General features: G+C 43.9%; 1 protein-coding gene across 2 annotated transcripts in view; it reads left to right on the top strand.

Annotated features, from left to right (window-relative positions):
• The first annotated feature begins 2,236 nt into the window (after positions 1-2,236).
• ARFGEF3 (ARFGEF family member 3) overlaps positions 2,237-23,742 on the top strand; it is a 71,828-nt gene continuing 50,322 nt past the window's right edge. For both annotated transcript variants that reach the window (XM_079970928.1, XM_079970927.1), the window contains exons 1-4: positions 2,237-3,164; positions 8,980-9,031; positions 19,302-19,383; positions 21,210-21,341. In XM_079970928.1, coding sequence (XP_079827054.1) covers positions 2,885-3,164; positions 8,980-9,031; positions 19,302-19,383; positions 21,210-21,341 — 546 coding nt within the window. In that variant the 5' untranslated portion in view covers positions 2,237-2,884. The remainder of the gene's footprint in view (positions 3,165-8,979; positions 9,032-19,301; positions 19,384-21,209; positions 21,342-23,742) is intronic.

Genomic DNA, 23,742 nt, shown 5'->3' with positions numbered 1-23,742 from the left:
AACTTATGGAGGGAGTCTGTTCTGCTGTTGAACAGCTCTTACTGTCAGAAGGTTCTTCCTGATCTCACTACTGTGAGTCCGCATTGCTTAGGAACAAATACCAAACACATCTTTGCCACTAGAGGGCAGAAGATGCAATGTTAAGGAATTCTAGGAACAAAATCCAGCTATTGGCAATTCACACCTTGGTGGCTGTGGGCTCCACAGTCTTTTTTCTGAAGCCATTATTTAAATTATTTTTCTATAGTAAACAACAACAACAATGTTCTGAAGTCACTTACCAGATCAGGAAGTTTATCCTTTCCCAGCTCACAGCTTCTCAAAGAGGCCTTCCTTGTACTTTAAGTACCTGCCTTTAGCATATAAGCACTTCTGATAATAAGCTCTTTTAAATATATCATATATTTAGATGTATCTATTTCCCATGTATCTATTTCCCATGATAATCATTTCGTTAAACACAGTTCTAAGACTGGGGACGGGGGGGACGGGACGGAGGCATTATGTATTGAGAGTCACTTATCCAAATAACCTGGGTTAGAACTGTTTAAACTGTTTGGGCAATCTGAAGTTTACCAGGCTGCCCTAGGACACAGACACTGAACAAGCAACAGCAGAAGCAGCCCACCAGGCAGGGCAGAGTTGCTGAGTCAGCTTTCTAGCAGGTGGGTCACTGTTGCTTACTGGGAAGGGAAGGGTGAGGAGGTATGAAGCCAATCTAGTGTAGCAAAGGACAGTCCTCTATTTGAAGGGCTGCTCGGTTCAAACTCAGTTTAAAGGTACAAAGAACTCATAGAATCGTAGAGTTGGAAGGGACCACGAGGGTCATCTAGTCCAACCCCCTGCAATGCAGAAATCTTTTGCTCAAGGTGGGGCTCAAACCCACAACCCAACTCATAAGAAGAGTGAGCAGGGGCCTCGCACTCAGCATCTTGACAGCAAACTGGGCACACTCACAAAGGTCACTGTGGAGAGCTGTATTGCATTTCCATTTAAATTGTCTATTAAACCATTTCTCCATTTGAACTGGTGCAGATAAAATTAGCATATGCAAATATAATGGAAATCTCTGTCCTTTTAAAAGTTATTTTGATGCGCCATTTTTTTTGTGATGATGTGGAAGTGGTCACCCTATCCAACACAGTGCTAAATACCCTTAAGATCATTTCATTACTTTCATATATGATGTGAATGGCAGACTAAAATATACATTGAAACCTCTGACTTACTGAAATGACTGTTTTTATGTTGGAGAAAGCTCCTAGAGCTATAAATGGCCTTTTAAGGTAGCAAAATGCAAGAGCAAATTTATAATCAATGGCTATATACAATGCTCTTATCTGACCATGTGAACCAAAACCATGTTTGACCAAAGGTACCTTTGTTGGGATGTGAGCCTTTGGCCCAGGAGCTCAATTTCCCACCAGCCCCAGCCAGCATGGCCAATAGATAAGGATTATGGGAGATGTAGTAGTAGTACAACAAATGCCTAGAAGGCCACAGCTTCCTCATCTCTATATGAAGCATGAAAAGCCTAACCCCCACCCTCCCCCAAAAAGAAAGCCATTCCTTAAAGACACGAGCCAGTGCTTTCATTTGCAGGATCTATGGATGCCATGCCAGCATGGGATTTGAAAAATACCTGGTCCGTGGTGGAGGCAGCGTTGGATTTGTATGTGTTTGCAGCGTTGTGTCATCAAGTGGCAAAGAAGGAGGTGGCGGGGAGGAAGGTTTTTTTCAGCAGCATCAGCATTATTATTATTATTATTATGCATTTTTAATTATTAAAAAAGGTAAAGGTACCCCTGCCCGTACGGGCCAGTCTTGACAGACTCTGGGGTTGTGCGCCCATCTCACTTAAGAGGCCAGGGGCCAGCGCTGTCCGGAGACACTTCCGGGTCACGTGGCCAGCGTGACATCACTGCTCTGGCCAGAGCCAGAGCCGCACACGGAAACGCCGTTTACCTTCCCGCTGGTAAGCGGTCCCTATTTATCTACTTGCACCCGGAGGTGCTTTCGAACTGCTAGGTTGGCAGGCGCTGGGACCGAGCAGCGGGAGCGCACCCTGCCGCAGGGATTCGAACCGCCGACCTTTCGATCGGCAAGCCCTAGGCGCTGAGGCTTTAACCCACAGCGCCACCCGCGTCCCTATTTTTAATTTTTAATTTTTAATTATTAGTTTTAATCAAATAGATCAAGTGAAAAAGAGAGAGAAAACCCTTTGCTTTCAAAACACTTTGTTTATTCAACAAAATACGTGACTCCAGACAACAATAACCAGCATTTTTTTAAAAAAAAAACAACAACCATTGATCAGCATCCCTAAGGCGGTATCATCTCCTAGCTGTAAAAGATATTTGTAAAGCCCTAATTCCGATATCATTGACGACTTCGCTCCAGGCAGGAGCTACGCGTCTCCTTTACGCGGGACTGAGCTCACTCACTTGCCCCTACGCAGCTCGGATAGGGGTTTTGCAGCCCGGCGGATAAAGCTTCCTTTTCCTTTTCTGCAGGCCCGATTTCCCAGGAAAAGGGAAGGAAGCACAGCCCTTCGCACTCGAAATCCATTCTCGATGCAGCCCCGCATTTCCAAAATCTGTGTTTCCCCCTCTTTATCCTATCTCGTGCTTCCGTTTCCCCTATGGCCTGGCGAGGGAGTGGTGGCCTCTGTTGTTGTTGTTGTTGTCCCAGCTTCCTCCGGGCGAATCTGATCCGCTCCGCCCCGCCTGATAGCCAGCACCGGCGACGGAGCCCCTCCTTCCCTCCCTCTCTCCGGTTGGCCAAGCTGAGCCCGCCCAGCCGAAGCCTCCGCCGCCGCCGCCGCCGCACGAACCTGCTGCTGGAGGCGGAGGCAGGATGACGTGTCGCCGCCGTGGAGCTTCGCATGATTCACCGACAGCGGCAGGCGGAGGTGGGATGCTGCGCGCTGCTCGCCCCGCTTAGAGGGCGCGGAGCGAGCGAGGAGGACCCGCGCCGCCCTTTAGCTCTGCCTGCCGCGGCGCCTTGGCTCTCCCCTCCCGCCCCCGGCGCTGCTGCTGCTGCTGCTGGTCGAGGATCCCGGGAGGATCCAAGAGGCAAGATGGAAGGAATCCTGAAGAAGCTGCAGAAGGAAGCCTCGGGGAACAAATACAAGGCGATCAAGGAGAGCTGCACCTGCGCCAGCGGTAAGGAAGTGGGCGAGAGAAAGAGAGGGACTCTCCTCTTCCCCGGCGCCCGAGGGCAGCCTTCCCTCGTTCCCAGGCAAGCGTTGCTGGGTGGGCGCTTCGGATACCTGATCCGAGAGATAGGACTCTGATGCCTAATCCCGTTAGCAGAGAAGGCATCAAAGCGCCGCGCCGGTTTGGTTGCGCTTGTGTTGTTGGCTGCACGCGAGGGGGGGGGTGTTTGGGTTTGCTTTCGGATGACCGGGACGGTTCTAATCCTGCATCCATCCCACTGGCCTTCGATCTGTTGGCCTTCAGACAGAGATCCCTGCAGGGCAACTGAGCCCAAGTGTTTGCCACAGCTTCTTCTAGGATGTAGTGGGGGGGGGGTTGGCAGCTTCCCCCCAGCCCAGTACATCTTTTCTGCTATAGACTATTCTAGTTGTGTGATTTCAGCGGATCTTCCAAACCTATTGCAATAATTCCCCTTTGCTTTAACGGCGCTTGTCAGTCGGCACATCAAAACACAAGCTTTCAATTCCTGGCTGTTTTTTTTTTTTAATCCTCCGCCCCAACTAAGCAGCGTTTAAAACAAACCCTAAAACCACAAAAATGGGCTCTGGAATTGACTTAGGGTTGTGCTCTTTTATTGCAGAATGCTGAACTGAGCCAGGTTAGCTGTTTGCAAAATGGGCATAACCCTAGGTAATGGCTTTTTTTGTATTTTAAGGAAGTGTAATGACATAATGCGTCTCGGGACGCAGGTGGCGCTGTGGGTTAAAGCCTCAGCGCCTAGGGCTTGCCGATCGAAAGGTCGGCGGTTCGAATCCCTGCGGCGGGGTGCGCTCCCGCTGCTCGGTCCCAGCGCCCGCCAACCTAGCAGTTCGAAAGCACCTCCGGGTGCAAGTAGATAAATAGGGACCGCTTACCAGCGGGAAGGTAAACGGCGTTTCCGTGTGCGGCTCTGGCTCGCCAGATGCAGCTTTGTCACGCTGGCCACGTGACCCGGAAGTGTCTCCGGACAGCGCTGGCCCCTGGCCTCTTAAGTGAGATGGGCGCACAACCCCAGAGTCTGTCAAGACTGGCCCGTACGGGCAGGGGTACCTTTACCTTTACCTTTAATGACATAATGAGGGCAGCTAAATGAAGATTCAGATCTGCTGGGTAGAAAGACTTAATTGCTTCTCTCCCCTGACTGCCTAACCAATTGCCATTTTTCAAACCAACCAACCAGATTTATTTCATCCACTTCACCAGGTTCTGTAGAAGGAGCCACATCCAGTGTTATGCTATGAGTTAAAAGGAAATTTTAGTTCCTGCTCACCTTTTTATTAGCAGCAGGTGCTTTCTTCAAATATGAATTGGCTGTCTAATGCCATTTAAATGTGCCAATTGCCCTGTGGCTATTTTCCTGTGTATTAAGGGTTGATCTGGTTAATATTTTCACAGTGAATTTTTGGTAATATTCCTTTTTTATATATATTCCTCTCCATCTATGTATTCAGTATGATTTACACATGGGTTATTCTAAAATAGATGTCCTTCCACAAATTTGTACCAAAGACAGTGGTGGTGTTTTTATGTTCTGGAGTTAGCAGAAGAGAAAACAGCTTTAGTGGTCTGTAAGTTTGTGACTGAAGAGCATGGCCTTTTGGCTGGGGGCAAGGGAAGCTAGGGAAACTTCTTATTTTCACCAGGAATGTATAATGCCTGCTGAAGTCAATGGGAATTTTAAAAATGCTTAACTTTGGCTAGGTCATGCCATAAACAATTATGATGTTGTACTGCTTCAGGAGTTGGCTTTCTTAATTTTACATGCTTGCTTAGAGAATGAGTGCAGTTACTTAAGAAGCTATGCAAAGGTGCACTTCAGGCAGGTGAGCAGGAGACTCTTACCTTTAATGTAACAGACACATGTACTGGGAAGAAATGGTGCCCTTGCATTGTAATGATGCCCATAAAATGTGTTGCTTAGGAAAAAGTGTTTTCTCACATCTCTCCCGTGGAGTGGCAATGAAGCAGCTCACCTGTGGGCAAACCTGCAGGTGTTTAAATGTATCTGCAACAACAACAACAACAACAACCCTTTAAGCAGATTTTTAATTATTGTTTAAAATGCATGGTTTATGTTAAATTTGTTGGATATTGTGCATGATTTGTATGGATAGTTGTTTGCTATTCAAGATGGTTTGAAAAGGAAGAAATACAGTTTTGGAAGAGCGGGATAGATATGATAAGTAATAATGCAATAAGAAAGCTTAACTAAAGGAGAAAACTATAATGATGAGCACAGAAGCATCACAAATAAGGTGCAGTAGTTTCCATGTCCTTGTGTGTGGGCCACAAGCTGAGTTGTTTGTTGAAAAATATACTTTTAAATAAGGCCTCATCTGGACTGAAATTTTTGTGATCTGAATTGCAACTAATTGCACATATCAACTAATGCCTCCAAAAGCAATATGTACGTCTGCATAAAAAATACAGTCATGCTTGTGAATATTCACAGGCACTTCATAGACTAGGAGTTGGAAGCTTCATTGCCAAGACAACTGCCTCAAACTTCCTTTGCACATTACATTGTTAATTTGCGCTTGTAACAAAATCTAGTAAAGGAAGCAATTTTTAGATGCATTGAACTTAGGTTGTATCAGTGACAGCCAGCACCTTGAATAGTGTTTCTGAGGTTATAAGAAACCAGGGCAGATGTTAGAGCACCATGCTGGCAGTGAACCCCCACCTCTTTAAAGAGAAAGCTTTGCAAAATGCAACAGTCTGTCTGAGGCTCCTAAACAGTCCTCAAGGGCAGCCCCATGTGTTTAAACTGGGTCCCCCCCACCTTGTGCTTGCTAAGTATTGCTTCCTTCCCATGCTGCCACTTATTTGCATTTTCCCTAGAAAAATCAAGTTATAATTATTTAAAAGAAAATTTGTGTATAAAAGACATACCGTACATGCTGATCTGCCTTTCACACTCATTCTGCCAGTTTCAGTGGGAAACAAGCAATCGGCTTTGGGCCACGAGAAGCGTACCAAGGTAGTAGAAAGAAAAGTAGAGTAATTCAAAAGGACATGTGAGCTAAGCCTGCACATAGTAACTCTGTGTGATATCCAGTGTGTCGTCCTGCTTGCAGAATGGCTTTGATGCCACAGAGGCACCTGCTAATACTGATGTGGGAAATCTTTGGCCCTCCAGATATTGCTGAAATGCCACTCCTATTATCCCTGTCCACTGGCCATGTTTACTGGAGAGTTATACTTCAGCAACATCTGGGAGGCCAAATGTTCCCCACACCTGTATGCAAAGAAGGAGAGCGGATTTCCTCCAACTTCCCCTTTCCTTTGAAGCCTGCTGTACCACCTTCTTGCCCTTCTGCATAGTCTCCCAGTCCTCTGGAACTGAATTTTGAGGCTGCAGTGGGGAGAGAGAAATTGCTGGAAATTGTTTTCCCGATCCCTTACATTAGTGGATTCCTCCACTGCATTAAAAGCCATCCTGCAAGTGGAACAGTAACACTGGATTTCATCCTGTAAAGCAGGGTTGAGGAATCTGCAGCCCTCCAGGTGTTCATGGGCTCCAGAACCCATCATCCCTGAGCGCTGGTCATGGTGACTGGGGCAGATGAGAGTTGGAGCTCAATAACCCCTGGAGAGCAACAGGTTCCCTGTCTCTGATTTAAACAGTGGAGACATGTAGGCAAATGCTTTTCGGTATGGATACTATGGGTTAGCTACAAGCTAAACCAAATACACCTCAGTGCAAAACCTTTGTAAATATGTATACAAATCAAGAGCTTTTATTGAATCAACAATATGTGTATCTGCTTTAGAATAATAATAATAATAATAATAATAATAATAATAATAATAATAATAATAATTTTATTTATACTCTGCCCATCTGGCTGGGTTTCCCCAGCCACTCTGGGTGGCTTCTAGCAAATATTAAAATGTAGTAAAACACCAGACATTAAAAGCTTATGTCAGATGCTACATTTTTTTCTTAACTATTTGAGGTTCATTCAATGGTTTCCCACTCCAACTATATACTTTCAAATGCATCTATCTATACCACAGTGCTCCATGTCATGTCCTCCCATCCTGCTTTATTTAATCTGCAATAACTAACATCTCCCAGTTTTAAACTCGCAATCACTAAAGCAGAATTGCTACATTGCTTTTAAGCATGCCATGAAAAGCGATAGACAAGACCATGACAGGCTCAGGGTCATAAATAGATATTTTTGAAGTCTTGTCAAATTTAGCAAAAAACACACACAAAACAATTGGATTTCTGCAATACTGTGCTTCTTAAATGTGCATAACACATAGGAAAATGCCTTACACTGAATCAGTCTGTTGGTCCATCTAGCTCTGTATTGTCTATGCCGAATGACAGTGACATGCCAGGGTTTTCAGGCAAGGATCTTTTCCAGCCCTGCCTGAAGATGCCAAAGAACAAGGGTCCCTCTGCATACAGAACATGTGCCCTGTCATTGAACTACAGCCCCTTACCATTCCAATAGTTTCTGCCTAACACATGAGCTTTAAGATGGTTTGAAAATTCTGTCATTCCAAATAACGTGGAGGCAGGAAGACATTTATCTCCTAGACCAGGGGTCTCCAATGTGGCATCTAAGAGCACAATGGTGCCCCTCGAGGTATTTCTCTGGCACCCACAAAGCCTCTGAGCTCCACCACCCACTGCCTGCTTGGTTGTAAGGTGGTTACCTTTTTCTCCCTCGAAAAGTACAGGCAACCCTCCATTTATTGCGCACTTGCGTGAAAGTGCATGAAATGGAAAAAGCCTTCAAAGGCCCCGTTCCACCCCTGCCCCCATTTTGCCCTTTTAGTGATGTTTCAGTGACATCTTTATCAGGTTTCCAGGTCACTTCCGGGTCTGGCGCTGTGTGCGTGTGAGCAATCACATACCTGTCTTGTGATGAAGAGTGGTACATCAGTCTAATAGAATAAAATATCTGTCATATCTGTTGCCTGTGCATGGAACTGAAGTTAAAAGCCCACCATTCTTTCTCACTTCCTCCTTTAGTTCTATGTGCTTCTCAAGGCTCAGATTAATTCTGTCAAATCCTACTTTTACTCAGATCATTTGGAAAAAACAAAGTATTTGTGTGCATACTGTGTCTCTCTGTGAGGAGCAGTACTGAGGGAGAAAAATGACCAGAAAGGTGGCAACCACAGCTCTCACTGAAAAATATGAATGTGCTCACAAGCCTGAAAAGGTTGGCAACCCCTGTCCTAGACCTTGCCAAGCATTAAACAGGTTCGTTCCCTTCATGGTCAGAAGTACAAGCTGCTTGTCTCTTTCTCAGCTCCTACCCACTTAAAAAAAAAAGTTGCTTCCTGGGCAGCTTGACCTGGCTGGTTATGTTCCTGCTACAACAATTTAGTGAGCTGCATGTGAATGCTGTTTGACCGTTGCATCTGTAACAATTATGTCTACACATAGTCACAACTTGATCAGCCAGTTTAAATGAAATTCATACAAGATGCAGAGCATGCAGCAATTTATGCTTGAAGTATACCGGTGGTCTCTGCCCTCACATACCTCCCAAATGCACTGGAAAAAAGGAACATGTTTTTTCATGCAAGATCTCGGTGGCCATTTTGGGTGCTGCACTCTTGCCCTGAAAAAAGCACTTTCTTCAGGGCCGCAATCTCAACCAACACCCAGAATTGCATGTTTTGGAGCATCACACGAGATCTTGCTCTGAAAAAGTGCTTCCTGGAAGACACACGTCCCAGGTTAGGGCTTGAAAAAGTTGGACAGTATGCCTTCATTGCCCTCTATAATGATTCTTCTCCCTTCTCTATACAGAAATGTTAGAATCCCCAGAGGCTGCTACGAAGATCCCTCCATATCAGCTAAGGTAGGAAATGTATACCGCCTTGGTTATAGATGTCAACAAAGATACATGAAGCAGCTGCAGAGCTTGAGACTTGCTTATTGTTGAAACCAGAGTAAAAACGCTACGATAGAAAACCTGCAGCATGCTGTAAGCAAGCCATACTAGGGGTGTCATCTATCATTTTCTATTTATCACTTACAAGTTATTTTTACAGATTTGTAGTGTTCAGAAAATGGTCCGGTTCCAAGAAAGCAATGTTGTCCATTTTGGTTGAAAATACGACTGTACAGGCAGTTGTCTACCAGGGTTCAATTTCTACCACAACTATCAGCAACAAGACTTTTTCATCTTACTAAAGATACAGCTCATGCAGCTGAATGGAATTAATGCTGATACACTCAGAGGCGCTGCCAAAATTAAGGGTTCCCAGGACCCAGGTGCCTTCCAAAAACACCCACCCCCAAAATCACTTTTACTTTAAATACAAGGGGGGTGAAAGTTGTTTTAAAAGAAGAGTCTTGAATGCCTCCCCTCCCTTCTTCCTTCCTTCCTCCCTTTCCCTTTTGCACTGAGACATAGGCTCAGCTAATGTTGGCTATCTCCTCTTCTTGAAGTCAAACATGAACTGTTTTGTCTCTTCCATCTACTGGTGATGTCCAATTGAAACTGTTCCCTCTCCTCTAATATTCTAACTGGGTGCTACCAGCAGAGGAAAATGCCCACTTCTAATTGGATGCCAGCAGCAGAGAGAACTGTTCCCCTCTTTTCCAAGTCTGCTGGCCAGTCAAAACAGTAGGAGTGTCTAAGGAGACACGGAGAAGAGTTAGAGAAGCTTAGACTATGCCACCATTCCAATTTGGCCTGGAGCTCTGCCCCAGCAGGTCTCACAGGCACCATGTTGGGGACCCCAGTCACAACGTATCTTTCACTTGGCTTTGCTAGCTATAATAATCCATCTTTCTATTGAATACCATTGGTGAGGTAACTTAGGTTAAGACTGAGTAATGGTAGACTCAGATTCTCTTTAGGATTTTGCAAAACGCTTTCATAGGTTTTTGGCTCCTTTTTCCATTCTGATTATTTTCTGCCATGGTTTCAGTTCCTTTTCTTCAGTCAACAGAGGAGGGAAATTCATCTGCAGTTACACTGCTTTTTACTAGTGAAATCTTGCCAAATAGTGATGCACTCAGTTTGGATCATTGGTCTGTCTAGATTTTGCTGCCTAAAAAGCTTTCTGTATTCATTTAAAACTTGTACCTCTAGACTTGAACTGATTGCTTTCTAATGTTCAGGAAATGTTATTTCATCAAAAGATATTGCCTGAAAATATCCAGTGATCAAATAAAAATATGAATAATAGTTTCTGAAAGCATGTTTTGCCCTATGAAAGGAAACTACAAGACTTCTAGCTGACTGTTTTTCTGGCTTCTCTTTCTCCTTATCACTGATGCTTGTTTTATATTATTAGTGTATGTTTTTTATAATGGTTCATAGTTCAGCAAACTGTTATGAAATTGTCATTGTCTTTTGGATAATACAATAAACTTATTGATGAAATAAGTAGAATTGAATGGAAGGAAATTTTATCCTATCCTTTGGGAGAAGTTTCATCACTTCTTGATATTGCACAATGGAACTCTGGCAAACCCTGTAAAACCAGATTTTCTTAAATCTAGAACTAAGAATTGTCTTACTGAAAGTTTTCCATAAATTGTGTCATAGTGGGTAGTTCTGTTGAATTCTACAACTAAGGCACCTCTGTTTAGGAAGTTTTGAACCCAGAGTATAGCTTAATAACCTTCAGTACATGAGTAGTGTTGATTTCATCACTTCTTCCTTCTCCCATCTGATTTATTTTCCATCAGCTTTGTCTGGGAGTCTTAAGTAAGCAGGAACAAACTGATTTACTCCGCAGACCACATCTCATTCACAGAGGGTTAGCTTGATAATTGCTATTGATGCCAGTGGGTTTGCTGGCCATCTGGCATTTGTTCCATTGCACATATGAAGCAGATAACATTGTGAGGTCTTGTGTCACTGCATCTGGGTTAAGACCAAAGTTTTGTATTACTTTTGTTACGGATTATTGAGTTTGCTGACATGGTTCATTGTTGCCTCAGGGGAAAAAATGAATGTATATTGTATAAACTCTTTCACAATCAAGCACTGCATATGGTCCAGCAGCATTAGCAGATAATAAAGGTGTGCTTGTTTATTCTCCCTGATGTTAACGATTCTTTGCCATCCTGCACTACTTGGTGACACCATCTAGAAGTTGCTGTGTGCTGACAAGCTGTTACTGTGTGGTGTTAAAGGGAATGATTAAACTGGGGTAGAACAACTGAGCTAAGTGAAGGGCAGAGAATAGCATTGTACTACAGAGTTGGTTATTTGTGTTTATAAACTAACTGTATCCAACCAGTGGAAGACTTTGGGCTCTCAAATTTCAGTGGTGCTAAAATTCGGCACCCCCTGCCTCTAGAGCGCTCTGTTCTACAGCATTGTTTTGACACCCCTAGCAGCACAGCGCCCAGTGCAACTGCACTGGTTGCCCTGCCCTAAAACCTCCTCTGATCCAACCCCAGTTTGCAAGCAAGATCCTTTCTGATTGGCTTATTTCCCTGCCACATTAAACAAGATGCATTTGCTTTTCGGGTTCTAGTGAATGGATTTATGTTCATTTTGAATACTGTTGGAATCAGCTGCATGAAATAAAATTCTTTACTTTTCCAAGACACTGGATTTCTCCACTGATTTTACTAGAATGTGTAGAAACCAAGAAAGTTTGAGTGCATCTTGCCCTGGAATCAGTAATGGATGGCAGGGCCGGGCAGTGGTGCTCACCTGACCTCTGGCTGACCACATCACTGCTCTACCAGGAGGCAGAGGGGGAGGTCAGTGTAGTTCAAGTGCATTGGTGGAACTAATTTGGTGCCCTCACCAGTGGGTTAACACTTTGCTTCTGCCTTTGTCCTCCCCTTCTACCTCCCAGTAACCCAGCCAACTGGAGGTCAGGTGATCACTGCCACCCCACCCCACCGTCCACTACCTGGTTGGAGCTAGTTAGAATAAAACAATGAAACCCTACTAAATAAAGCAGTGGAGAGTGATCTGCTTTTCTGAGCACATGGATCCACCTGAGGCATGCTCCTTTTTTCATTAGTTTCCTCCACGTGATGGAAGAACATGAAGGATTGATTAGTAAACCGCCTGACTTTTACAAATGGCGCTGTGGTTTTAACCACTGTGCCGCTTGGACTTGCCAATCAGAAGGTCAGTGGTTTGAATCCATGTGACGGGGTGAGCTCCCGTTGCTCGGTCCCTGCTCCTGCCAACCTAGCAGTTTGAAAGCACACAGTGCAAGTAGATAAATAGGTACCGCTCCGGCAGGAAGGTAAACAGCGTTTTCGTGCTCTGCTCTGGTTTGCCAGAAGTGGCTTAGTCCTGCTGGCCACATGACCTGGAAGCTGTACGTCGGCTCCCTCGGCCAATAAAGCAAGATGAGCACCGCAACCCCAGAGTCGTTCTCAACTGGACTTAATTGTCAAGGGTCCCTTTACCATGCATGCATAGCTCTTGATGATGTGGGGTGCTTATATGCATATGCTCCTTTTTCCTGCCCTAAATCACATCCCAAGCTGTTGTAGTACCTTCAGTAGGAAATCATTATTTGCGGGGAGGAGTGAAATGGTAAAATATAATGTGGGAAATGGGGCTGTTCTCCCACGTGTCATTGTCCCAGTCCAGATTGAGTTTCTCTGCAGCTTTTTATCAAGTATGTAAAACGGCAGGTTCTGCTTAGGTTATTGTTAATGAAATGTGTAGTTTGGCCCTGAGAATGCCTGTGGATGTCCAAGAAACGAGCCTGAAAGAGCCAAAAGGAACTCCAGTAATTGCTGGATGCCCTAAATTGTCAGTAGCACATTTGGCCAAGCAAGCATGGAGGGAGATATGTGAATGAAGCCCCAGCACTGATTTATAATAATGAAGTGAAATGTATCCATTTAAGAAAAGGAAAAGATAAAAAAAGAGGTAAGTCAAGTTTCTTACACACTTAAAACACACCCCTAAAACTGTTGTCTATGATGAAGCCCTGTTATACAATTGCGTCATCAAAAAGAGACTTGCACCTAAAACAAATTATATCAGGCTGCACCACTGACCCAAAAGAGATGGTTCCTGACTTTGCCAATCTACTGTGGACAGAAGTAGAAGAGAATGTGACAGGCTGATACTAGTTATCAGTTCCAGCTGCCAGGCAGTGCCCAACATTAAAGGACCCGTCACGGGTGCATGACATCACACGTGCAATGCCCCCACCAACCCAGTTATGCCTACTCGGTCCACCCACCCACGCACCACCAGCAGCCTTACCTTTGTGAAAAGGATGTGCGGTGTGAAGATGCTTCACCCTGCGTGTCTCTGGCAGAGATCGCCAGTGCACCTTCCAGGAGGGTTCTCTGACGCGCGGTGAAGACTCTTCAGAAGGACACGGCAGGGCCAAGCATCTTCATCCTTTGTTGCTATTTTTATCATCCCTTCCCCCCCATTTTTCATCTGTTTTTGAGAAAGAACACTGTGTTTTTAACACCCATTCTTCTTGACAATGCTATGTGGATTCTGTGTTTATCTAAATGATTCCGTTGAAGATTGAAATAAAGATGGATACAATTAGTTCAACTGTAAGTGAGCAATGGCCCTTCTAAGGGAGCTATTTCCCTTAGCCTATAATACGAATGATTTTACTTGCTTTGGGCTATGCTACTTATAACTGCCTATAGTTTATTCATGTTTGCTGTCAACACAAAAACAGTTATGCCTGTCATAGCAGCTCTGATGTAATCCCACCCGAGGAAAAAAAGTCATGATTTCCCCCACCATCGTCCTTGAGTTTTTATCTATCCTAGGTTGCTAGTAGCAACACCTGAGCAACATTTGCTATTAGGTCTAAATATAGCCTATTAAATTCGAGGTGGAAATGATAGCAAGCTAATCACAAATATGTTTTCATGGCAAGCCCCAGGTGGTTAATATGGCATATATAAACTCCCAGGATTTGATACCACAACAATTTTTTGTTTTTTTTTAAAATTACATCAGTAAGCAATTTTGTGAAGGGCCTGCCAGGTGTTGACTGGTACACAATTCTTAGCCAGGCCCAAATCTTGACCGCTAGCCTTACACCTCAGTGAGAAAGCAAAGGATGAACTGTGCTGTGTGGCATTTATTTGAACATAATATCTCCCTGACTACCCAAATTTCCCATTATTTCTAAACGACAGCTGTGTCCAGGTACACACAGCACAGCCTAATTAATTTGCTGGCTTCTCCCTGAAGTAAGAGATAAGGAAGCGTGAATTCCCATGACACACATCACATACCAGGTTGTGAATGCTTTCTAGAAAAAGTCTATTTATTTTCTATATAGCTTTTTAAAAATAGCTCTAGAACTTCCACAGCAACATCTCTGTTACTTCTGAATAATTCAAAGAGGTATGTTGGTCAAAACCTGAAAATATCTGACCAGGTTTCAACAAACCTCCTTGTTTTGGCAAAGGTGGTTCCGTAACTCTGGCAACTCTGCTGAGGTGGGGGGGGGGGATGTCTCGGCAATTGCTCTGTGGTCCCTGCAACTTCCAACTTGGGAAGAAGTCTGGGAATTATTTCTAAGTTTTGACCAAGCTATCCAAAGAGTTTCTGCCAAGGCTGGTAAAACTGACTTTTTACTCTTCCTGCTGTAGAGCAGAAAAGGCAGGGGTGGGGTGTACAGTGAACACTTTCCCTCCACCTCTCTGTCGGCAAACGCAAGGTGCAGAGGGGATTGGAAGTTGCTGCCTCAGGGTGCTCAGTGCACTTTGTGGCAGCAGCTCCCAATGGTACAGACTCCCTACTAGTTGCGGGATGAGAGACTTGACAGATGGGGCGACTACAACTTTTGACTTGGTCAGCAGAAATGTTTTAGAGCCCTGTATTTAACTTTTCTTCAAGGTTACACTCATAGCAGTACTTCATATTCCCAGCCATATTTTGTGCCTTTGCTTTATATTTTTAGCTCCACATGGCATGCCCCAATTGAGAATTTTCATCATATGCTTATTGATGGGGGCAATGGAACTGTCCCATGACTGTGACCTTTAATAAGATGATGATACTACTATTATTCAATGTTTAATTCTTTACAGACTGTTACTCCACCACCACTCTGCCACACAAGTAATCATGTAGACATCATTTCTTTTTAAGAAATTCTTCAAACAAACCAGCAAGACTTCAATTACTCCCTAGCACCGGTGTCCCACCTTTTCTATGTGCCCACCTTTTCTATCCTTGCATTTGCCTGTGCTAGAATGCCTGCCTAGTCAGCTATAAAAACAAGAAAATGTATAAATAGCAGTGCTCCCCCAATTCCCTATAGAGATAGGAGATGTTACTCTTCATCTTGAAAAGGGACAGGTTAAAAGCACAAAGGGTAAGGATACACTAACTGTTGTTCTGTCAGTCCCTTACATCTGATGTGAAGGACCAAAAGTTACAAAGGGCATTTCCAGATCATTGGTGCTTTGTGGTGGAATTCAGTCACAAACCAACAAATGCATGTTGCAAAATCAAAGTTTATTTGGAGCTCTTGTGCAACTTTCCACATCAGACCTTTTGCGATAAGCAGATTCATGGGGAAACACATTGGGAAATGTGGGATTGTGTGTGCTAGATGCAGGAATGTCTAACCTCCCTGCAAACAAATCAGAATGAATGCTGAATAAACAGGTCATATGGAAATAACCAAAGTGTGTTGGGTTGTAAACTTTCTCCATCTCCTCTATCAGCCTTTGAGGACAATTGGGTTTGTTAACGTTCTACAGATGTTGTAAGAAAAAAAGATTCAATTTGTGCCAATTCTCATTTCCATCTCAATTTTAATTCAGAGCTTGAATTAATGAGCCGTTTCCATTCTCTTCACATTTGAAGTCTTTTACTGCCAGAATGAAGTAGTTGAACTTCCATTTTACTATCGGCTTCTCACAGCCAGCGACTGTGTTTCTGTGACCTTGCTAGTGTTCTAGATTTTAGTTGGCCTGTCATGTCACTGCTGTCCATAGTGACAGCATCTCAGACCTGGAAACAAGAAAAAGGCAGCTCAGCCAATTCCCAAAATGGAACGTGGGAAAGGTCACTGATTTGCATTGATGGCATTTACATTTTAATAACTCCTTCAGTTTCAGGCAGGACCCCCCCCCTCCCTGAATTATAGCTTCTCTGTTCACACTGTGCAAAAGCTATTTGAGGAAGACACCAAAGGAGAGTGAGGCAAGCAGTTTCTTTCCTAATCATAAAGAGCCAGCCAATAGCATCTGCACTATTTGACTCATTTTAATAATGGAAGATGGTTTCCTCATCACATTTCTTTCTTTCTAGCTCACCATAATTGGAATGTGAATACCTTGGTCCATAGGTTTCTCTAATTTAACCGCCATCCTGTAGGTTATTGTCTGTTCTCAGCCCAAACAGTGAGCCTTTTGAATAATTAGGGCAGCTCCACACATTTTGTTTGCTGCAATTGACTCCCTTGCTGCCTTACCCCCTTAATTCCAAACATGTTCACAGTGTTACAGGTTTAGGAAAGAAGGCAGCAAGGATCCTATGCACAACAAATATTTAGAGCAGTCTTATACTTGGATGCTTAGGATGCTTTTGCTAAAAAAAACCCCACAGACTCACTAATCATCCTCAGTCAGCAATCCCTTTGCTTCTAAGGCAAAGTAGAAGCTTGAAGGAGGGTCATGGTAGAGGAAGGAATGGCCCACTCCGAAATCATAGGCTCTCAACTGCAGCAACATGCAGTCCATTTACAGTGTTAAAATTAAAGCTCTGCAATTCTAAGCCAACTAAGCAATCTAAGTGGCCAAGTGACTGCTGATGGTAAAATATATAAAATCACTGAGAGGGACAGGAAATGACACAATGACAGTTCATTTTGTTAACTGTTGTGATGGGAATATAGATGGTCCATTAGCATTAATCAGAGCTTTAGCTAAATGCTTTTCTCAAGAACAGGGAGGTAACTAATTGAATCAGTCCTGGTTTTTAATCCGTTTTGTTGCTTCTGAGGGGTTTTTTAAAAAAAAAGAAATCTGATTTTTATCAGTTAAAAGGATACGGCTGTAGATCAGCCTTTGTCAGCCTGGTGCTCTCCAGATCTCTCGGACTACAGCTCCCTTCTTCCCCTGACCATTGGCTGTGCTGGCTGGGGGTGATAGGAATTGCAATCCAAAATGTCTGGAGGACAACAGGTAGGGAAAGAGATGGTGGGCATTTTGCTGAAATACACAGGTGCCATGCAGTGAGCCATAAAAGGCTTCCAGTTGTAATAAAGCACTCACTGGCTCAGTTGTAATGGAAGACAGTATGTCTGCTTCCTCTTCTACTGAAAATGTGGAAGTCTGGCTGATTGCCAGTTGACCAGATAAATGGTAGGGATTGGAACATGTAGTTCTTAAGATACCATAGATGCAAATGAACCAAATTGGATCATGCAGAAATGTTCAGAATGTGCACAAAGGCACGCATTCCCGCTTGCTGTTCCTTTTAGACTTGCCAAAGCCCCCTGAAAAAATTAGAGTGGTAGCAAGGAGTAAATAACATCATTTCCTTAAACATCTGGATTCAGCTCCTGAAATCTAAAGTCTATAGGTAGACAAGCTTACCAGCTCAGACCAACCAGACGCTTAATATGAGGGTCATGAGTTTGAGTCCCAGGTTGGGCAAAAAGATCCCTGCATTTCAGGGGTTTGGACTAGATGACCCTCATAGTCCCTCCCAGCTCTACAATTCTATGACTCTAATATGCATTAAGTGGTGGAGAATCCAGGCTCCAGTTGCTGGTCTTCTGGTTCTTCCCTGTTTCATCTGATCAGTTGCTATGGTAGCCAAAGGATTGTATGCTTTCTTTGCCCCCATTCCCTCCTTTCCCTGGAGAAAGTTAAGAAATGAATTGTCTCTGATTTTAACCATGGTTCCTTCTTAGCCAGAACTTTCTATTGGCTTCAAATTCTGGTTTCAGATCTTTGCTAGATGCATCCTTGTTCAGGTTAGTGCTGTTGCATCTCATAACTGCAGTTAAGTGGGATGGGGGCAATTTGTTCCAAAGAGAAGAGCTGTGTAGAAGGAATGTATAATCCTGCAGCCTGTTCTTGATCCTGTAACCACATCTAAGAGGCTTCTAATATTGGTCAGATCCATGTATTTGAACCACTCTTTTATTACTACTTTAACAGTCTTAGCTTCTCCTCAAAGAATCCCAGGCACTTTTATTTGTTCAGGGGAATTTTGACTCTGCGTGAGGGTAAACTACAGTTGCCAGGATACTTTGGGGGAGACCATGACTGTTAAAGTGGTTTAAATGTGTGGTGTGGATGTAACCATTATCTGCAGGCTCCTACAGTCTGGTGTTATTTTGCAGATTTTCTTGACACAGTAATAGTGCTTTATTAATTGTTCTGCAATGGTTTACCAATGCTACCACATTATTGCTGCCCAGAGAGACTATATCACAACAAAAGCAAGACAAAACAAACCAACTCAAAGCATTTGTGCTTTGAAAAGTTACAGGATTTCATCTGGACGTTACAGGATATGCACAGACTGCAAATGAAGCGGTATGACCACCCCAAAACTTTTGCTGGGACAAATAGCATTGTCAAAGGGATCACATATCATGGATGTTCAATGAACAGGACACCTGGAAGGAACTTGCAATTGCTTCTTTTATTACGTACTATGATCAATGTTTCTGGGACGCAGGTGGCGCTGTGGGTTAAAGCCTCAGCGCCTAGGACTTGCCGATCGAAAGGTCGGCGGTTCGAATCCCTGCGGCGGGGTGCGCTCCCGCTGCTCGGTCCCAGCGCCTGCCAACCTAGCAGTTCGAAAGCACCTCCGGGTGCAAGTAGATAAATAGGGACCGCTTACCAGCGGGAAGGTAAACGGCGTTTCCGTGTGCGGCTCTGGCTCGCCAGAGCAGCGATGTCACGCTGGCCACGTGACCCGGAAGTGTCTCCGGACAGCGCTGGCCCCTGGCCTCTTAAGTGAGATGGGCGCACAACCCCAGAGTCTGTCAAGACTGGCCCATACGGGCAGGGGTACCTTTACCTTTACCTTATGATCAATGTTTGCATCAAAGAAGACTAAATGTAACATATGCTTCTGAATTGCCTTTCAAGAGCCAAATTCAAAAGTTACAATGTAGGCTTTCTGAATGCATAGTCCTAAACAAAGTTTATTTTTCTTTGGCCATCAGGGAGAAGTGCCTCCTTCCACTCCAGCTTGCTTTGGAAAGCAAGAACGTGAAGCTGGCCCAGCATGCTCTAGCAGGGATGCAGGTATATGGCAATGAGGTTCTGCCGCAGTTGGATGTGTTTGATGGAGGTGGATGGTGCCCTGCTGACATTTTAGTTGCTAAGGCAGGGGTGGGGAATCTCTTTCAGCTTGAAGGCCACATTCTCTCATTGGCAATCATTTGGGGGCCACATACCAGTCGTGAGTGGGCAACAGATGGACTCAATTGTTGCTACAATTCAACTGTGCAAAAGCCAGATGTTTCTACACATTGATCTCTAAATATCTCCTCAGGCCATGCTGTGGGGTTCCACAGGCCACTGTTTTGTCCCCAGTGCTATTCAACACCTATATGAAGCCACTGGGAGTGACCATTAGGAGTTTTAGTGCAGGATGTCATCAGTATGCTGATGATACCCATCTCTGTTTCTCCATTACATCTGATTCAGCAGAGGTTGTGAAAGAATGGGGCCCAGGCACAGATGCAGTGGTGGACAGGATGAGGGCCTGTCAGCTGAGTCTGAACTCTGGGAAGACAGGGGCCTTATGAGTGGGTGGTTCTTGGATCTGATGGTTCTTGGTCAGTTGTTTCCCCTGGATGGGGTTGTGCTCCCTCTGAAGGAGCAGATATCTAGTTTGGGGGTACGCAATGGACCATCATTGTCACTTGAGGCACAGGTGACATCTGTGGCTATGAGTGCCTGTTATCAGCTTTAGCTGGTAGACATGTTATAGCCATTCCTGGACAGGGTTAGCCTGACTGCGGCAGTTCATGTACAGTGGTACCTCTGTTTTTGAATGTCTCCATTGAGAAATGTTTCGAAACTCGAACACCAAAAACCCAGAAGTAAATGCTTCCGTTTTTTAATGTGCCTCGAAAGTCAAATGGCTTCCGCTGAGGTACCACTGTATTTTTATCAATTTTCTCTGTAAATTTGCAGACCGCCCTTTGCGCCTTGGTTTTCAAACATTTCGGAAGTCGAACGGTCTTCCGGAATGGATTACGTTTGAAAACCAAGGTTCCACTGTATTGGTAACTTCAGGACTGGATTATTGCAATGTGCTTAATGCGGGACTGCCCTTGGGTCTGGTCCAGAAGTTTCAGATAGTGCTAGCGCAGAATGCTGTGGCAGGAACAGACTTCTGCCAACACATTACACAAATGTTAAAACAGCTACACTGGCTTTCTGTCTGCCACTGGGCCAAGTTCAAGGTTCTTATACTAGTGCAGGATTTCTCAAACTTGGGTCTCCAGCTGTTTTCACTACAATTCCCATCATCCCTGACCACTGGGCCTGCTAGCTAGGAATGATGGTCCAACAACAGCTAGAGAAACCCTGCACTAGTGTATAAAGCCCTGAATAACTTAGGCCCAGAAGGACTGCCTTACCCAGTGCACTCAAAGTTGATCACTGAGATCATCTAGGGGAGCACTATTGGTGGTTTCCCATAGGCCAGAAGCATGAGTTATATCAGTTAGGAGTTGTGCCTTGGCTGTTGTGGGCCCAACTCTATGGAACTGCCTCACCACAGACACCATCCCTACTGAATCTTAAATGCCTGGTCAAAAATCACTTGATTGCAGGAGGCCTTTGGACCTTGAATGCATCGCTGATGCTTTACATTATTTTCTGACATTTTAAAATTCTGAGGATTTTTGAGATTTACTTTAAGCTTTAAATTTTGTATATTATGTATTTCATTGTTGTAAGCTGCTTTGAGAACTGCATGGTGAACAATAGGGTATACATTTTTAAATATAAAAAACAGAATAAGGTATTTTGGGGGGTAATGTGATTATTATACCAGCATTATGTATCAAGCAAATCAATAATCCCTGTGATTAAGCAGTCTCATTCTCTCTTTGCAGAAGCTACTGTCTGATGAGAGATTTGTAACCATGGAGACAGACTCTGATGACAAGCAGTTGCTTAATCAAATGCTGAATGCAGTCAGAGTGACTCCTTCCCTCAACGAAGACCTGCAGGTAGAAGTTATGAAGGTTAGTATTTTTCAGACGTCAGTACTTACGTGGCTGCAGAGGAGACTTCCTGACTGACTCAACTCTGCAGCTCTCTGGAGCTTCTCTGAATCCTTAGTAACATTTCTTACGTCATGGTACAAAACCAGCTCTCATATTTTTGTTGCAAGTTGAACTCTGCTTTACCAACTGAAGTCTGGATTCATAGGCCATCAGTGTGTCAACATGACATTTATGACAGAAGATTTAAATTGTGACCACACTGTTGAGACAGAAAATCCTTTGAGTCCCCTGGTAGCTAGAAACAATGGCATGCAAAGAGTTTTGCATTTTTATGCCTAATGTAAAAAGCAGGTGTCTTTAGCAAACAACATTGCCAGTAGCAGATGGCATGGTGGGATGCCACCGTTCAGCTGACCTCCAGTCGGCTGCCACACTGCAGCTTATCAGGGGGAGTAGTGAGGTTGGCGCAGTGCAAACACACCGTCAGGAGCACCAGATTGGCTCTGCAAGTGTGCTTGCAGCTCACCACTTTGCTTTTTCTCTTCCATCTCCCAGTAAGCAGCAGGAACAAACTGGAGTTTGGGTGAGTGGGCCCCACCCCTACCACGCTGGCTGCTATTAAGCATTGCACTGTGTGATAAAGGAGGCCACATATACTGTTTATGTAAGGTGGCTCATCATGGGCTGGTGGTGTAAGAGACGTGAACGTGTGGGGCGGGGAGAAAGGTTAACATTGTGGGTTGTTGGGTTGTTTTTTCTGGGAAGCTTTAAAACCCCTTTGTGCTCAAAATACTCTAGTGTCAGAACTGAAGTGTGAAACTTGTAAATCCTTTGTATATTTAATGCACACTGCTGTTCCTAGAACTATACACACTTTAATTGCTGAGAATGAAATCAGGAGGAGTGCTTCCTTGGCAAGCAGCCTTGTGCACTGGCGATGAGGGGATGCCATTAGATCCTTGTTCCAATTGTCTTTTGTCATGTCAGTTCCTTCCTGGAAAAGATATGCCTGACTGGTGAGAAGTAGTGTTAAGATATATGATTTTTCAGCTTTGGGGTGTATAAGAGAAGGGTGTGTATGAAAGTGAGTGCTGAAAATGAGTATTCCTTAGCCTGTTGAAATTTATTTCTCAGTTTTAAATCTATCACTGTTTCATCCCAGGAGTTATACAGGGGAGCTCTTTCTACACAATGTTATAAAAAGAACCTTGTAGGGTATCAATGTGATTCTTTTTAAATCTGTTCATTTGGAATAATATTTAACCCTTGCATATTTATATAGGGTGACAAAGTACTGTTGTTCCTTGTTTTAGTTCATACTTCCAGTTACAGATAGGTAGCCGTGTTGGTCTGCCATAGTCAAAACAAAAAAATTCCTTCCAGTAGCACCTTAAAGACCAACTAAGTCAGTTCTTGGTATGAGCTTTCGTGTGCATGCACATCTGTATCTGAAGAAGTGTGCATGCACACGAAAGCTCATACCAAGAACTGACTTAGTTGGTCTTTAAGGTGCTACTGGAAGGAATTTTTTTGTTTAGTTCATACTGTTATGGTGAAAGGCATGGTGGCAGGAGCCTGAGGGGAAAGAGACAGATTTCCATTATTTTAATCTATTTAGTCTTAGTAGCAGATTTGGCCAATTTAAGGATCCAATATATAATTCCCTGTAATACACAATACCTCAGTCATCTGTTGGGAAGTGAAATGGGGCCAGCTAAAAATAAGGTGGTTTATGCAAACTCAGGTGATTCCCTGTGTTTGTGGAAGGGTGTTATTTTGTAAATGGAAAAGCAAAGGGATATTTAGAACGTAGGACCCCATTGCAAGGACCCCATACGCAGGGACTGCAAGGGCCTGCTGAAACAGAAAACAACCTCATGGCATTCTACAGTGATGTTTCGTGACGGGGGTGGGGAGACTTACACCCCAACACCCATAGCAATAACAAGCTTAAGATCATGGCTGGCACCTAGACCCAAACCTAAATCCTTTAGCATTATTTAGCAAATTCCAGGAGGCAGAGAGAGGCTGGGAAAGGTGTCCTTTTTCCTTCTTTTTCTATCCCAAAACATTCTCTCCACAATGAGCCTTGAACAAGGCTACTGTTCCAGGCTGCAGCCTTGGACAAGAGGATGTTTCCTAGGAAGTGGGGATACATGCATGTTCTTAGGCTGGTATATTATCTATTTAATGTATAAGGAAATCCCTAATCCTAAAGGAATGTAAACTGTCTAAAACCTAGATAACTCCTGTGAGACCTGTTATATTTTACTAAGCACCACCAGCCAGTTACAACTTCAGAATTTATCCATTTATTTTTTGAATTTATATCCCACCCTTCAATGCATTAAGGATGAATAAGACATGAAAATGCATAGGTACACTCTATGCCTAACTTCCAGAATCCTGTTTGGAATCT

The sequence above is a fragment of the Podarcis cretensis genome, assembly GCF_951804945.1.
Source record: "Podarcis cretensis genome assembly, chromosome: 3".
NCBI lineage: Eukaryota > Metazoa > Chordata > Lepidosauria > Squamata > Lacertidae > Podarcis > Podarcis cretensis.
Note: the sequence above shows the minus strand (reverse complement) of the source record. Positions and strands in the feature narration are given on the sequence as shown.